The sequence below is a fragment of the Ostrinia furnacalis genome, unplaced genomic scaffold (assembly GCF_004193835.3).
Source record: "Ostrinia furnacalis isolate ACB-3 unplaced genomic scaffold, ASM419383v2 OfSCF6490, whole genome shotgun sequence".
Lineage (NCBI taxonomy): Eukaryota > Metazoa > Arthropoda > Insecta > Lepidoptera > Crambidae > Ostrinia > Ostrinia furnacalis.
In genome coordinates this window covers 97,296-113,361 of record NW_021136729.1, presented here as the reverse complement: position 1 = coordinate 113,361, position 16,066 = coordinate 97,296, and the positions used below count along the sequence as shown (strand labels likewise).

Genomic DNA, 16,066 nt, shown 5'->3' with positions numbered 1-16,066 from the left:
TAGGATACTACTACTTAGGTACCTAATATTATTTTAATGGTTAATATTATAGAAAAAAAATCTTATAAAAAGAGGAATTCGTGTTTTAAATAGCAGTTCTTGCAAGTTATGTAATTAGGAAGAAACGTAAATAAAGTTTTTCCTCTTCTTTAAGTAAGGCAAACGAGTTTGAGCTTAAACCGGGTTTGGCCAGTGTCATAAAATTACATGAAGATGTAAAAGAGAAGCTAAAAATGTTATTATTAACCTAAACCAATCCGATCAGATCTGTTTACTCGTATTTCAATAACAACGTATCAACATTACTTTTTTACTTGTTCTGATACTAATGGAAATACTTACATATTAACTACCTATTTGGCATAAAAAATGATCTCTAATAGAAGAGAAGATACATAATGGCCTGAATTGGTGAGAGCCTAATGTAATACATAATAATTATTACGAAATACCTAGCATAGGCATCAGACTCACGCAATAATGAACGTCAAACAATTTTTTGTATGAGTCAAATAAAGATTTTTTAAACTTCCTTAATAGGAATCCTTAATATTACAGAGCATTACAAACCTACTCTGTTTACTAATGTAATAGTGTAAAAAAATTTACCGGTAGGTTAATAAAATTCAGCTTACATAAATAAGAATTCCTTCTCATCTGATCTGAACCTTTCTTACACAGCGTGTTTAAATATTTATGTTTAGCACGTTTAATTTTAAATTTGGTTTTATTGATAGATATTTTAATGCTGTCTATCACCACGAGGAAATATCAAAAGCTTGCCTGAGTAGTAATTACCTATTTCATATAACTGGTTCCACGAAAATCATTGTGTGTCGATTGATCTTTCCTTTGTTGTCTTGTCTAAACCATAAGCTGGGATTTTTCTCGTGATAGGCAGTCTATTAAAGGTACCAGATCCTGAATGCCATTAGTGCCCCTTTCATATCCATAGGGCTACCCTAGACGTATTTTTTATATGTTGAGGTATTTTGGCGCCACTTGCAACCGCGCTGGCCCTTATTTGAGTAACCCTTACTTTGACTTCAAAGTAAAATTATGTGGAAACGAGAGACAGTTCAGTCTTGGTTTCAGTCGATGTAACCCTTGTTACACGATAGTAAGTATCAAGAATCAAATGAAGTCAATAATCGGATCCTTATTTAACATTCCATTGATACTTATTCCATTTATATAGAGCTGTATCAAAGCGCTATTCAGAGAGTTTATTAGTGTTACTGCTGCAGCCGTCGGTATCGGTTAATTGCTCAGTATCAAGCAAATTAATTTCCTAAATAAAATGACAGTGTTTACAAAGAAAGATGTGCAAGAAGATAGTGTAAAAGGATTAGATAAGTTCGGAAAATATCAACTCGTGCAATACTTTTGGCTGTGTCTACCACTCTTCACCGTATCCATGATGCACGTTAACTATGTTTTTATAGCAGAGCATACAGAATACAGGTAAGTAGGTATTATGAAAAGTTTTTATGCTAGGTAAAATATTAAAAATGGGTCATAAATGATTGTGTATTTAATTGGTAAAAAATACCTATTGTTTTACAACATTTGAAAAAAAAAGTTAATACTTTAAAATAATTTTAATTCAGACACATAGAATAATCATAATGTTAGAATATTAAAATGCAAAAATGTATGATTTAAAACAGAGTCCTATTTTCGTATCTAATTACTCAACAACAATGGCTTGGTTGTTTGAATCGATGCACGAATGAGAACGATACTTAAGTATAAAGTAAACATAATACATTTACGTAAAGATTTACCAAAGTTATTTAATTACACAATTTACTTATTTACAATTTATTTATTATTAAACTAACATAATTATTATAATTTTATTTACGTATGTTTAAATATTACCATCTCTCAATGTTTAAGTAATACAATAACAATTATTTTTACTATAGAAGTTTCTGGAAGTCTTCTTAATATGTTATTAGCACCTATTTATATGAAAATAACCAGTATGATAAAAAATTAATAGAGCTGCTACGTCAATCTGAGACGACTGATGGTATTTATGTTATTAATTTACATTCTAGTTTGTTTGGTATTTATGTATTTTGCTCTATTTTCTTCAATATTATAAGAATACACAGCCAATAAAAAGGTGCTTTTAGCAGTCAAATGTAACGTTCTTCATACTAGGAACAACAAACTTCTTAATAAGACCCTTCTTTGTATAGTTTTCTTTACCTACTACTTAGGTGATAGCTATACCTACCTACCTACGTCTTAAAGATCCTAAATATTATAACTAGGAGCCTATATAACTACTTTTGTGTGTGGCGCTACTGCATGTGCTAAGAAAATTCTACAAAACAATAAAAAATTATAAAATTATCGCTCTAAGCAGCCAGAGAGTTCTTATTTGTATGGCTTGGCCAGTAGCGGCGTAAAGGGGGGGGGGCGGTGGGGGCGGTCCGCCCCGGGTGCCAAGCATCAGGGGGTGACACAAGTCGCGCAGATTAGTACTCACTGGCGCATCTGCATGGCAAGTCTACGGTTTATGTCATGATACGGGGGGAGGGGGTGCGATTGTCTTTCAATCTTCGAATCGGNGAACTAGCGGCCGCCCGCGACTTCGTACGCGTGGATCCTGTTTTACCCCCTTTTCCCGATTTTTCTTTGCTATAAACCTCACGGAGCCCGAGACCTTTCCAACGAATGCAAAACCGTGGAAATCGGTTCGTGCGTTCTGGAGTTATAGCGTCAGGGTGGAAAACCAGACTTATTTTTATATAGTAGATAGCAAGTGAACTTTCCCGGCTTACAAAGTATTAGGTATGATGATAACATTTTGTGTTTATTCGTAGATGCATTGTACCTGAATGTGAAAATAGAAACGCATCTATTCAGGTGCCTGAATGGTGGCCAACAGATGTGGATGCACAATGTGAAAGGCCAATTTTTTACCCAGATTACAACACATCTGATCAAATATGTAAAAATACGTCAATTTTCAATTTCGTCGCAAAATGTGATCAATGGATTTATGAAAACGACAATTCAATCATTTCTACCGTAAGTTTTGGTTTCCAATTCATTTTAATGTCGCATGAAAAGCTGTTAACTGAAAACTACACGCTCTTGCAAAAGTTAATTTTGTGCAAGATTGGACAAAATTAGAAAGCAAACTCTATTTTTGACGATAATGATTTGCCATTATTGTTTTAAAAATGATCTAGTATTATCCAAGTTAGAGCACCTAAAATTATGTCCTGCTGTTAGACTCATTTTACTTTAAATACAAGGCCGAAACCCCATAGTACACTACTACGTAAACTAATGAAAAATGCACGCATGTGCAATCTAAAATTTTCAATAAGTAGGTATAGTGAGTCGATTTACGAGCAAGTTAATCTTAGTATTAGACGTTACTTAGGTGCATCTTATTTTTTTTTACAGTTTAACCTTGCATGTCAATCATGGAAAGCAACATTGGTCGGGACTATACATAATGCAGGAATGATGTTGTCGATGGTGACGACTGGATGGATTTCGGATAAGTAAGTGAACCGTGGCACCCTGGAGCCTAATGACGTATGGTGATCTTTTTAAATATCTCTCAAATACCTAAGACAAACGGTTACCGCAGACAGCGAATGCTATGACTGACATTTGGGCACAATTCCTAGGGGCAGCACTAGGAGGGTTAATAACAATTTTTTCTTTTATACCTAATTATATAAAAGTATTTGTTTGTAGTTATCAATCGACTCGAACCTGCGTTCCTCGGAACTCAATTTCGTCAGTTCAACACTAACCGTTGGGCTATCATCGCTTTTCATTAAAGTATTAATCATTTATACTAAAATAAAATTGTTTAAATGTGTTATTGCTGTGTAGGTATATTGACATATCCAATTCGGTCGTAATATTAAGGCGTTTATTCAGATTGTGTTTGTTCAGCTGTTCACAACTTTATGACTTGCGTATGCTTACATTTTGATGACGTAATTATTTGTCATTAGGTTAGTGACAAAATATTACAGGTTTGTTGATACATTTTATTGTAAGTCTATTGATCCCCCAACTAATTGCTAGAGTGAGTTGAGTTCGCTCTACTTATGATATAGATAGTCACCAAGTACCTATATCCAGGAGTTCAGGAGAATTATGTAGTAAATATTTAAGTACCTGCGTATCTGCGCACTTACCTACATTCAACAGCTGAGTATTTTTTGTTTCAGGGTTGGGAGAAAGCCTGCAATGATTTTCTGCTCTTTCGGTGGATTCGTTGGAGTGTTTAAAATTTTCGCTACAAATTTTAATGTTTATTTAGCAATAGAGTTCTTGGAGTCATTTATAGCGTCGGGACTTTATAATGTTGGGGTAATTTTATGTGAGGATAATTTTCAAATAATTCGCATACATAGAAAAATCCACAGACAGTGGATTTGCATAATGATTAATATAAGTTTTGTTTCAGTGATTGAAATTGGAGGAGAATCAAAAAGAGTTACAGCTGGGGTACTGTTTTCATATGCTGTGTATTTAGGAGAAGTAGTATTTGCAGCAATATCCATGGGTTTCAAATACTGGAAGCACGTCATGTTAGCCATATATTCACCTATGGTTCTTTATATAAGCTACATATTTATATTGAAAGAAAGTACCAGGTGGCAAATGATTCGTGGTAAAATGGGTGAAGCAAAATCTACGTTCAAGTTAATAGCAAGAATGAATAAAGTTAATATTTCTGATGATGAAATCGATGTGATGAGCGACGAAGACATGAGATCGAAGTTCAATGTAGAGCTACAAAAAGAGAAGGAGAATTTTAAAGATATAATTGGATCAAAAGCAATAGTGACAAGGCTGGTTGTTACTGCCATTTGCTTTTTCACATCGAGTTTCTTATACTACGGCTTAGTGGTTAATGCCATTTATTTGCCAGGGGATAAATATGTGAACTTTATTTTGGCGTCAGTGACGTCGTTCCCTGGAGATCTGATAGCATTCTATTGTTTGAATAAGTTTGGTCGAAGAATCACTTTGCAGTGTGGCTATTTAACTTGCGCAGTATTTTTGATTGCACAAACCTACACCCCTGAACGTAAGATTTATTTATTCTGCCTTGAATAAATAATATTCAAATATTTTTATTATGAAAAAATCAATAATGTTTTCTATTTATTTTCAGATATAATTTGGCTCAAAGTGCTTTTATTTTTAATTGGTAAGCTCGGTGTAGTGATTTGCTTCACTTCTATCTACACCTATGCCATGGAATTATTTCCTACAAGCGTCCGTGGGTCTTTGTTCGGATTCGGAAACACAGTAGCAAGGGTGGGTGGCATGTTGGCACCACTTACACCATTATTGGTAATTATATTTATACGAACAGATGTTTTTTATTACTTTTCCCGAATCAAATGTAGGTATGGTCCAAAAAGCAAAATAACTACCTGTCTAAGATTTTTCGAGCAAAAATCTGGCAGACGTATCTGACTTGGGAGGCGATTAGCCCTATTAACTAAATTTTGTATTATGTACGAATATGATAAAAAATCCTATGTAATCACATAGGTAGGTACCTATTTTATGTACTTTACAATCATTTTGTTCGGTTAGTTATGGAATGGTTTGTCGTTCTATTGAATTAATTAAGTTCAATTCAGATACTTTTTATGAGCTGTTAAAACCCTCTGTTTATAAATGATTAACATAACATACATGTTTCTTTCAGACTGCACAATTTACAGCGTTGCCCACGATACTTTTTGCAGTAACATCAGTTCTATCGGCGTTCGCGACTTCTTTTACTCCAGAAACAAAATATTTACCATTGTTCGACACAATCGCACAAATCAATGCTTACAAAACAGCAGAATCAGATGTTAATACTCACTTATAGTGGATTGATACCTAACCCTTTCATAAAGGGCATGTTTTAATATAAATTCATAGTAAAGTTAAGGATATTTTTTACTATTAAAATGAACTTAAAAGACCCATGATTTGTGAAAATATTTTGCTATGTAAATATTTTATGCTTTTCAGTATTAATCATTTACTCGCAATTTGTATCAATCAAGTAAGGTTGTATTATTGACAAACTTAGAAATTATTACAGTTACATTATACCTATTTTCTTGATCTCGATTTACATTGTATTTTGAAAGCATTTATTTAGGTAATAAAAAGAAAGATTCGAAAAACACAAATGTTTTTTATAGATATTCTTTCAACCGGTTAGTTGGTACCTATGCATTGTGTCTTTAAGTGCCTTTTTTCTATCCGCGTGCGTGTAGCCCGTGTAATAGGAAAACCATGTTGAAAATAAATGGGGGCAGCCCGCATTGCGGACCAAATCCGCACGCGTGCCGAAATCCGCATCACAGAAAAAGGGTAATTAGGTACTCTACTAAGTCTAAGATGTGGAATTTATTTTTAAAAGTCATTCAATCTAACTTCCTAACTCACTTATTTGTACAGTTTGCGGGCCATTTATTTATTGATGCGGTTTTCGATTATTTGTACAGGTTTCCAGCAACTTATTAATAAATAGCTTTATCATACTATTTGTAGGTACAACTCGTAGTAGGCTAAGTATTTTAAATTTTTCAGAGAATATTTTTAGTTGATAGAAACTTTGGTAGAACAGTGCCTTTTCTTTTTAATGATGGTACAAACGACTAAGAAGGACTATGGTAACTAGTAATCATACAGTTTGTTTTTCAGTAATGGAATTTAAATGAATATAACTAAATCTATCGTTGGTCCTCTGCTTAGAACCTACGCTCAGATATTTGTGTAGCGACAACACGGCCGTGTATATGTTACGGCTAAAGATAGGTATGAACATAAACTTAAGATTAGCCGGCTAAACTTAAGTTTATCTTCGAGAAGCAGCTAAAGTTCGATAACATGTTAGTTTGCGTCGTGATATTCCATCTTTAGCCGGCTAATGTGCACATTAGCCAAAACGAAACGGCTAAAAATATATTCAATGGGCGCGCCAGGCCGGCCATATTATTTAACAATTGTGACTAGATATTGTTTTAAGTAATTAACACTGAAGAAGTTTTATTTTGTAATTTTAAATACCTACAGAAGATTCTGTAATGACCAAATGGTTCCTTATTATTTTATTTTAATAATTAGGTAGACTATATTGTTTTTAGTAGAAAAATAATATTTTGTTATTGTAATAATTGTAATTTTGAATACCTACATAGGTACATAAAAGTATGTGTAATAAAAGTGATTATTTTTTAATAAAGTTTTCGTGTCAAAATAGTATACATTATTAGGGGAGAGTTCGGTATATTGTACCGCCGGGTAAATTGTACCACCCTCATATTTCGTAAAGTATTTATTGAATGTCTGTAATTGCAACACTCAGCGATACACAACTAAAATCAATTAATATCGGCCATGTGGTTTTTGCCGTGACAACAAACACGTGTGTTTTATTTTGAAAAGTATTTTTTCATTGTTTTCAAGTAACTTTTGACAATACATGTTTAGTTTGTAATTTTGTTAAATTTAATCACAGGGTGATTCTAATATATTATTTAGAAGCGTAAATTAGTGTGGATTACAATTATTTGAAACATTTTTCGGTATTTATAAGCTATATTTTTTACCGATTTTTTAAAAGCACTATCACCTAGTCGGCTAAATTGTACCACATCAAGTTGTATGGAACTTTACCAAAGGATTTTGAAATTTTTTTTAGTAAATCATATTTTGAAGTTATAATAGCGTAGTTATGTTTGACTAACAATAAATGAAAGCAAAAGACTGGCAAAGTAGATTAGGTACAAGTGTGCGTTACGATAATTGGAATTACAAAACTTGTACTCAAAATCGTGATAACGTGTAAAACAATATCGATTGTCTATGTTATTAACTACTGTTCCTTTTCGTTTCCTAATTTGTTAAGAATGTATCGTATAATATTTTGCCATAGTTTTTTTATAGGCTTGAAATTTATTGAAATCCAATTTAGTAACCCTGTGGTACAAATTATCGAACCGGTTGGCTAAATTGGACCGAAGCTCTGAACTCGTACTTTGTTGATTTGTGCTAAATATACAACAATCATGTTAATTAATACTTATGAAATAGTAAGTTGAATAATGTATCTTTTATTATATACCATGGACATTAGCAAAAACAAAAGAAAACTATATGTAAAATGGGATTGAAAAAAACTGGTCCAAATTAGCGGACTCTCCCTTACATTGTTTCCTTTTCCATTTCCTTCTACACTTTTAGCCAAGGGTCTGCGGTTACACTTAAGTTTAGCCGGCTAAAGATAGAAGAAACTAACATTAACACCTCGTCGAAGATAAACTTAAGTTTAGCCGGCTAATCTTAAGTTTATGTTCACACCTATCCTTAGCCGTAACATATATAAAGCTTGTTTATAGCGTGGTTCGCGTACGGGACTCGACCAGAGAACGCGGTTCGATTTTCAAAATATAGTACAAACAATAATATTATGCGCATGAACATTAATGTTTGTATTTTATTTTTAGGTTGCCTACGTTGCAAGTAATACCGTCTTAAACTTACGTTAACCATGTTTATGGTTTATATGCAACGTTTGGTAATAAATTTTTCTTTCAATACTCATATAATTATGAACTTTCAATATTTATTTGATTTGCAATATTACGCAATTTGTTATCCCAAATAAAATAAAATAAATAAAATTTCCTTACCTTGAGATCAGATAGCGCTGAAAAAGTTTTTTCCTACTTTTGGCAGAAGTGGTTAATGCTTTAAGACTTAAAGTTAACTTAAAGTTTAAGTGATACTTTAATATAACTTGATACTAACTAAATGATTTTGTCACCGCCCTAAGCCATAAACAAAAGAAGACTGACATTACCTGCTGCTATCTCGTTCTGATAATTATACCGTCTCGGTCTAATCAATGTGTCTTGACTTCTTTTATTTATGGTTAACCTAGAGAACAAAGCCGATTTACGAAAATATTGGATTTTAATTTAGAAGATTAACGGATAGGGCTAATAATTGCAAATTTTGTGATTGATGCAAGAGCAGCTAACTCATTTACAAAATGTCAGGATTTGAGGTTCGGACATCTAACAGTAAAAAGGTAAATAAAAGTGATTCAAATGTCCATCATGATCTTTGTATGATTTTGGTTTCATGATTATAGTACAATCTTCTACATCTTTTCCTTATTTTTAGGGCAAAGGCTTATACGCTACGAAGAAGTTCGATCAAGGTGATGTTATATTGGAAGAGGATCCTTTAGTTTCCTGTCAGTTTGCGTGGAATGCAGCTTACCGATATCTAGCTTGTGATCATTGTATGAGGTAAGTCAATCCAAATCAAACTAATATTATTAATACGGGTAACCTTACACCTTGGTGGTTCCCTTAAAATTTAAGTCTAGATTGTCCCAAGATGGTAGTTTCTCAAAGAAACCAGTGCTGAATGTTTGCTTTAATTTTCTAAAGTTAAAAACAGACTACAGATTTGTGCTCAATTTCTGTTCACAGGCCATTAGAGACTCCAGAGCAGAATGTGAGACGTTTATCGTGCAAGCCTGATATTGTGCTGCCACACTCAAACTGCTTTGAAAGCAACTTGGAGTACATCACCGGTTGTGACCAGTGCGCTGTATTGTACTGCTCTGATGGCTGCAAGCAAAAAGCATTTGCTACGTACCACAGGATTTTGTGCTACAATACCAGTGATGCTCAGCACCCGATTACAATTTTGCTCGAAGCTTGGAAGTGAGTGGTGGTGTATATGTTTACTTATTACAGTAGAACGCCGATTATCCGAATTAATTGGGACCGGGGCAGATTCGGATAATCGAAAATTCGGATAATCGGACATAGACTAGTAATAAAGAAAAAACGAGGTAAAAACGAACTGATACACATAGAATAAACTTTATTAACTGTGTTTAGAGTTCTACAATAACGCTCAGTTGAAAAATATCTAGACTCCTGTTAGTTTCAACTTGCTACAATACAACAAAACAAAAATTACTTGGTTTCAATTTTTTATATTACGCTTAGGACCGATTCGGATAATTGGCGATTCGGTTAATCGGCGTTCTACTGTATTTCTTTTATATTTGCTCAAGATTATTGTAGATAAAGTATTTTTCACCAGAATTTAATCCCAACTAATATTATAAATGCGAAAGTAACTCTGTCTGTCTGTCTGTCTGTCTGTCTGTCTGTCTGTCTGTCTGTCTGTTACGCTTTCCCGCTTAAACCTCGCAACCGATTTTGATGAAATTTGGCATAGAGATAGTTTGAGTCCCGGGAAAGAACATAGGATAGTTTTTATCCCGGTTTTTGAAACAGGGACGCGCGCGATAAAGTTTTTCTGTGACAGACAAAATTCCACGCGGGTGAAGCCGCGGGCGGAAAGCTAGTTGATTATAAAATTAAAGAGCTAAATAACTTACTAAATTACTTCCGAAAGCTTCCCTAGAATAATTCTCTATAACATTGTTTTCCAGACAAATGCACTATCCCCCAGAAACCACAAGCATAATGTTGCTAGTCCGGATACTAGCGTTTATAGAGCAGAGTTCAGACCCTTCTGATGCTGCGTCAAGAATCAAGCAGTTTTGTCACCATACAGTGAATGAGGATGCGGAGTTGGTTCACAAGCTACTTGGGGAACAGTTTACAAGCCAGTTGAATACTTTGAGGGATTTAACTGCCAATGTAGTCAGCGGAGATCATGCTCAAGAGGTTTGTTAATTAACATTGAATTTTATTACTTATTAATAATAAGTACAACAATAACAGTACATTAATAAGTCATTAATGTACTGTTTGAAGTAACCTTGCTAAATGAATTTGAGTTGTTTTGGTATCTCAATAATTTTACTCATTTATCTTACCTATTTCCAAATTAATCAAAGTTCCTAAGTATGTCTATTTGATAATAGATAGAATTGAAAATGTCTCTAAACCAGTCCCTGGATAAGCAAATTGATATGTCCCTGCACTGCTGTCCCTGCTAACTGTTCATATTTTAATGAAATGGTGTGTCCTGTCATGTAACTTAGTATTACGTTTTCTTTAATTCCAGTTCCTCACCCCAGAAGGCTTCTGTTCTCTCATGGCCCTAATAGGCACAAATGGACAGGGAATCGGTACTAGCCCACTGGCCATGTGGGTGAATGCTGTGATGGAACTAACCATGTCCGACGATGAGAAGCAGCAACTTGATTTGTTCATTGATAAATTGTACCAGTATGTTGAAGAAGGTTAGTGATGTCGTGTCTCTGTCTTATCAATAGTAGTTTTTGATACCTAAATATAGGATAGAATAGAATAGGAATAGCTTATTCAGATATCTTGTTATAAAAATACTTTTAAAATACAGGTCAGTGGTTAACTAAAGCCTGGTCCGTGAGCACGTAGAATTTTGTCCAATCACCCCAAGCTACCCATCCTTATCGCTCGCGCGTAATTATGTTGCTGTCGCGCTCTCACACTCACTGCGGGCGCCCGTCGCACAGTCGCGACATCAATATAATTACGCGCAAGCGATAAGGATGGGTAGCTTGGGGTCATTGGACAAAATTCTACGTGCTCACGGACCAGGCTAACTAGCCTTTCAGAAACTGTGTATGCTTCGGCGTGACATGTAAAATAGTCTAGGATACCTTTTAAAAGGTGGTCGGGCGTTAAGTTGATGAAACTGCATAACGCCTTGGGCCCGAACCACTACCAAGCTTTATACCTATTAAAAGGTATCTAGGCGTTACGAGGATAACCTTACTTCTCCCTTTTGTTTACAGAATCTGGCACATTCCTCAACACAGAAGGTTCGGGATTATACCAGGTACAGAGTGCAAGTAACCACAGCTGCGCTCCCAACGCCGAGTCGGTGTTTCCCTATGGGAACCACAGGATACAGTTGAAAGCCACCAAACCGATCATGCCTGGGGAAGAGATCTGCATCAGTTATCTGGACGAATGCTCGCTGCAGAGGTCTAGGCATTCCAGGCAGAAGGTATGTATTGCTATAGTAAAGAGTGTCGTTTGTTGAAAAAAATTGGTTCAACCAAATATGGTGGATTTGAACTGGATTTATAGATGTACAGAACTGGCCTTGTTCGGTTCTACTTCTTGCATACATTTAAGAATTTTTAGTGGTGCAAGCATTATTTTTAAGTAATTGCAAAAATATGTGTGTTGTTAAAAATCCAATAAACCCAGATAAAATGAGATAATGCATCTCAAAAACTGCACAATATTATGGCCTAAGTAGAAATCAGTGCCCTGCAGTGGGACCTAAATGTTTACTTTGCAGACAAATGCCTCCAAATTCAAGTTAATGATTCAAAGATAAGCGACAATAGCCGAACTGTGAAAGAAAGACTGGCCAACTCGCGATCCGAAAAATACGGGCTCGAACCCTGCTGCCGTTCGACTATTGTAGTGAACTCACTCAACGCAAGCATATTTAGCTTACCACGTGGGACAAAAAAATATTAAAATATCACTATGGCTTGCAGTGTAACCTTATCATCATCATCATCATCTCAGCCATAGGACGTCCACTGCTGAACATAGGCCTCCCCCAATGCTTTCCATGTTGCCCGGTTGGTAGCGGCCTGCGTCCAGCGCCTGCTACCTTTATGATGTCGTCGTCGGTCCACCTTGTGGGTGGACGTCCACGCTGCGTTTTCCGGTACGCGGCTTTCACTCCAGAACCTTGCTGCCCCATCGGCCGTCAGTTCTGCGTACTATGTGCCCTGCCCATTGCCACTTCAGCTTGCTAATCCGTCGGGCTATGTCAGCGACTTTGGTTCGTTTACGACCTCATTTCTGATTCGATGTCGTAACCTTATCGTTCGTTCGTTCGTTTCAGCCAAATGACGTCCACTGCTGGACAAAGGCCTCCCCCAAGGTTTTCCACAATGCACGGTCCTGCGCTGCCCGCATCCAGGCTCTTCCCGCGACCTTTACGAGTAGCGTGGGCAGGCCTCCTACTAGGTGGACCGACGATCTCGTAAAGGTCGCGTAACCTTATCAATGTAATTTATTTCAGGAGCTAGCCCAGAACTACCTATTCGTGTGCTGGTGTGAGAAGTGCAGCGCCCAGGCGTCCGAGCCTGACTGTACTAGCGAGGAGGAAATGAGCGACGACGACGCCGACGACTGATGTTCCAACCTGCTCGCTTTCTGCCTACTCGGCATATAACGCGGGCGGCTAGAGTTAAGTGTTCAGAGCCGGTTATACCAGAGTAAATTCAAATGAGTAGGTCATCTTCATAGAAACGCACCGAGCGCGGTTTGTATGTGAGCGCGCGCCAATACGTATGGGCGCGCTCACACACAAACCGCGCTCGGGCGTTTCTATGAAAATGACCTACTCATTTGAATTTACTCTGGTTATACTGTTTGCTGATAGCTTGATAGTTTATTAGGAACTTGTAAAATGAACTTTTGGTTTCGGCTAATAGTAACCATAAGAGCGCAATCGCTTTTAAGTTGAGCGACTTAGCAGCGCGACTATCATAGTATATGACAGTGCGATATTAGTGTTTTATAATGTTCAACCTGCTCGCTTTCTGCCTACTCGGCATATAACGCGGGCGGCTAGAATAAGTTCAGGGCCAGTTTAAGAAATTTCTGATAAAGATCCTGATTGTTTCGGAACAATAAAGTCAATAGTATTTGTTTATTAAAAGAGTTAGGTTATGTGCTCATGCCTTGTCGTTTCGGCTGCTGTGCTGCAGCTGTGGTCAAATCAATAAATGTCGTATTGAGACCCGTGTTTCTCTGTTTTAGTTGAAATGACACGCGAAAGTTTTAAATCTTACGAAAGAGTTAGTGCACTAATTTAATTATATGCTTGTTTGTTATTATTGTTATTATATGGGTTCATCACCACAATAGTCCAGGGGACGACGGACATCAAACTAACGTCCTTCGAAGCGGTTGTTCGACACCTCAGATCATAGAAAGAGAATAGATATGAAGTCGCGCGTAACTACAACGAGAACCAGTGTCCCCACATTTCCCCCACCACAGCTCCCACACACACATTCAACTGTGTAAAAACAAAGCGACTGAGAGTCTACGACAACATGTGCAACCGGCTTAAAAGTGCTGTGATTGGCCAGAAGGCGTGCCTTATGGCCAATCAATGGCCGCGTGACGTGACGCACACTTTGAAAAAAGCAATTAGAGAGAAGAAAGATAAAATGGAGTCGATAAGATATCGATACTTTAAATCCTGGGGGCAAGGCTCGAAATTGGTTTAAAAAATGGCTTGTATGAAAACCTTTTTATTATTATACGTTATTATTATGTTCTTTAACGATTTTTGCATAAAGGAGTCAGTTCCATTTTGTATGGACGAAAAACTCAGAATCAATTATTGGGACTAAATGAAGTTACCTTATATTAATTTACCCCAACCAAAGCTCAATGTCGTTATCGATGGAGTATAGAAGTTATAGNGTTCTGCGTACTATGTGCCCTGCCCATTGCCACTTCAGCTTGCTAATCCGTCGGGCTATGTCAGCGACTTTAGTTCGTTTACGACCTCATTTCTGATTCGATGTCGTAACCTTATCGTTCGTTCGTTCGTTTCAGCCAAATGACGTCCACTGCTGGACAAAGGCCTCCCCCAAGGTTTTCCACAATGCACGGTCCTGCGCTGCCCGCATCCAGGCTCTTCCCGCGACCTTTACGAGTAGCGTGGGCAGGCCTCCTACTAGGTAGACCGACGATCTCGTAAAGGTCGCGTAACCTTATTAATGTAATTTATTTCAGGAGCTAGCCCAGAACTATCTCTTCGTGTGCTGGTGTGAGAAGTGCAGCGCCCAGGCGTCCGAGCCCGACTGTACTAGCGAGGAGGAGATGAGCGATGACGACGCCGACGACTGATGTTCCAACCTGCTCGCTTTCTGCCTACTCGGCATATAACGCGGGCGGCTAGTAAGTTAAGTGTTCAGGGCTGGTTATACCAGAGTAAATTCAAATGAGTAGGTCATCTTCATAGAAACCTCACCGCTAATCCTCGCTAAATTTTGTCAGTGTGTGCGTGCGCGCCGCATACGTATTGACGCGCTCACATACAAACCGCGCTCGGGCGTTTCTATGAAAATGACCTACTCATTTGTATTTACTCTGGTTATACTGTTTGCTGATAGCTTGATAGTTTATTAAGAACTTGTAAAATGAACTTTTGGTTTCGGCTAATAGTAACCACAAGAGCGTAATCGCTTTTAAGTTGAGCGACTTAGCAGCGCGACTATCATAGTATATGACAGCGCGATATTAGTGTTTTATAATGTTCAACCTGCTCGCTTTCTGCCTACTCGGCATATAACACGGGCGCCTAGAAATAGGGCCAGTTTTAGAAGTTTCTGATAAAGATCCTGATGGTTTATTAGGAACAATAAGTCACCAGTATTTTTTTACTAAGAGTTAGATACGTACTCACGGCTTGTCGTTTCGGCTGCAATGCTGCAGCCATGGTCAAATCAATAAATGTCGCGTTGAGACCATTGTTTCTCTGTTTTAGTTGAAATGAGACGCGAAAGTTTTAAATCGTACAAAAGAGTTAGTGCACTAATTTAATTATATGCTTGTTTGTAGTGGGTTCATCACCACAATAGTCCAGGGGACGACGGACATTAAACTAACGTCCTTCGAAGCGGTAGTCCGACACCTATAAGTTCTTTAAATATTACATAACTTTATCAGGAATCAGTGAAACTGGCCCTTATTAAAGTAAACATAAAAATAGACACGTGGACACAATTATTCATTACACATACTACTTAATGATGTGTCAAAGCGATGAAGTAAGCAATGTTCTCTTACATTATGGTAGGGAATTAAAAGTCACAGTTCGTTAAACATAATGACGAAACATTCCACAGTTATGTACAGAAAACGGCACCATAATATTAATTATGTAGTTAATAAGAAGTTTATTCTGCAGTCTGTTGTGGACCGTACTTATGCTCATGCTATAAAGACGTGGGAGATGATGTGATTGAAATAATCCCATGATACTTGGGCGTAATAAAAATACTAATTAACAAAATAACTAC

At 36.8% G+C, this 16,066-nt stretch overlaps 2 protein-coding genes across 3 annotated transcripts; both read left to right on the top strand.

Annotated features, from left to right (window-relative positions):
- Positions 1-1,175: 1,175 nt before the first annotated feature.
- On the top strand, positions 1,176-6,881 carry LOC114362411 (organic cation transporter protein-like). Its single transcript, XM_028317811.1, has 7 exons — positions 1,176-1,464; positions 2,841-3,048; positions 3,433-3,533; positions 4,218-4,369; positions 4,457-5,083; positions 5,171-5,352; positions 5,717-6,881. Exons 1-7 carry the CDS (start codon positions 1,301-1,303, stop codon positions 5,882-5,884), a joined length of 1,602 nt encoding a protein of 533 aa, XP_028173612.1. The 5' UTR covers positions 1,176-1,300; the 3' UTR covers positions 5,885-6,881.
- A 1,814-nt stretch (positions 6,882-8,695) lies between these two features.
- Positions 8,696-14,910, top strand: Smyd5 (SET and MYND domain containing, class 5). Of its 2 annotated transcripts, none has more exons than XM_028317809.1 (7): positions 8,696-9,103; positions 9,199-9,326; positions 9,513-9,749; positions 10,493-10,730; positions 11,074-11,251; positions 11,789-12,003; positions 14,778-14,910. In XM_028317809.1, the coding sequence occupies exons 1-7, from the start codon at positions 9,065-9,067 to the stop codon at positions 14,889-14,891; spliced, it is 1,149 nt and encodes a 382-aa protein (XP_028173610.1). In that variant the 5' UTR covers positions 8,696-9,064; the 3' UTR covers positions 14,892-14,910. The 2 variants fall into 2 exon arrangements, with proteins under 2 accessions (XP_028173610.1, XP_028173609.1); XM_028317808.1 differs by lacking the exon at positions 14,778-14,910 and adding an exon at positions 13,045-13,323 and having other exon boundaries at positions 8,698-9,103.
- Positions 14,911-16,066: the final 1,156 nt, after the last annotated feature.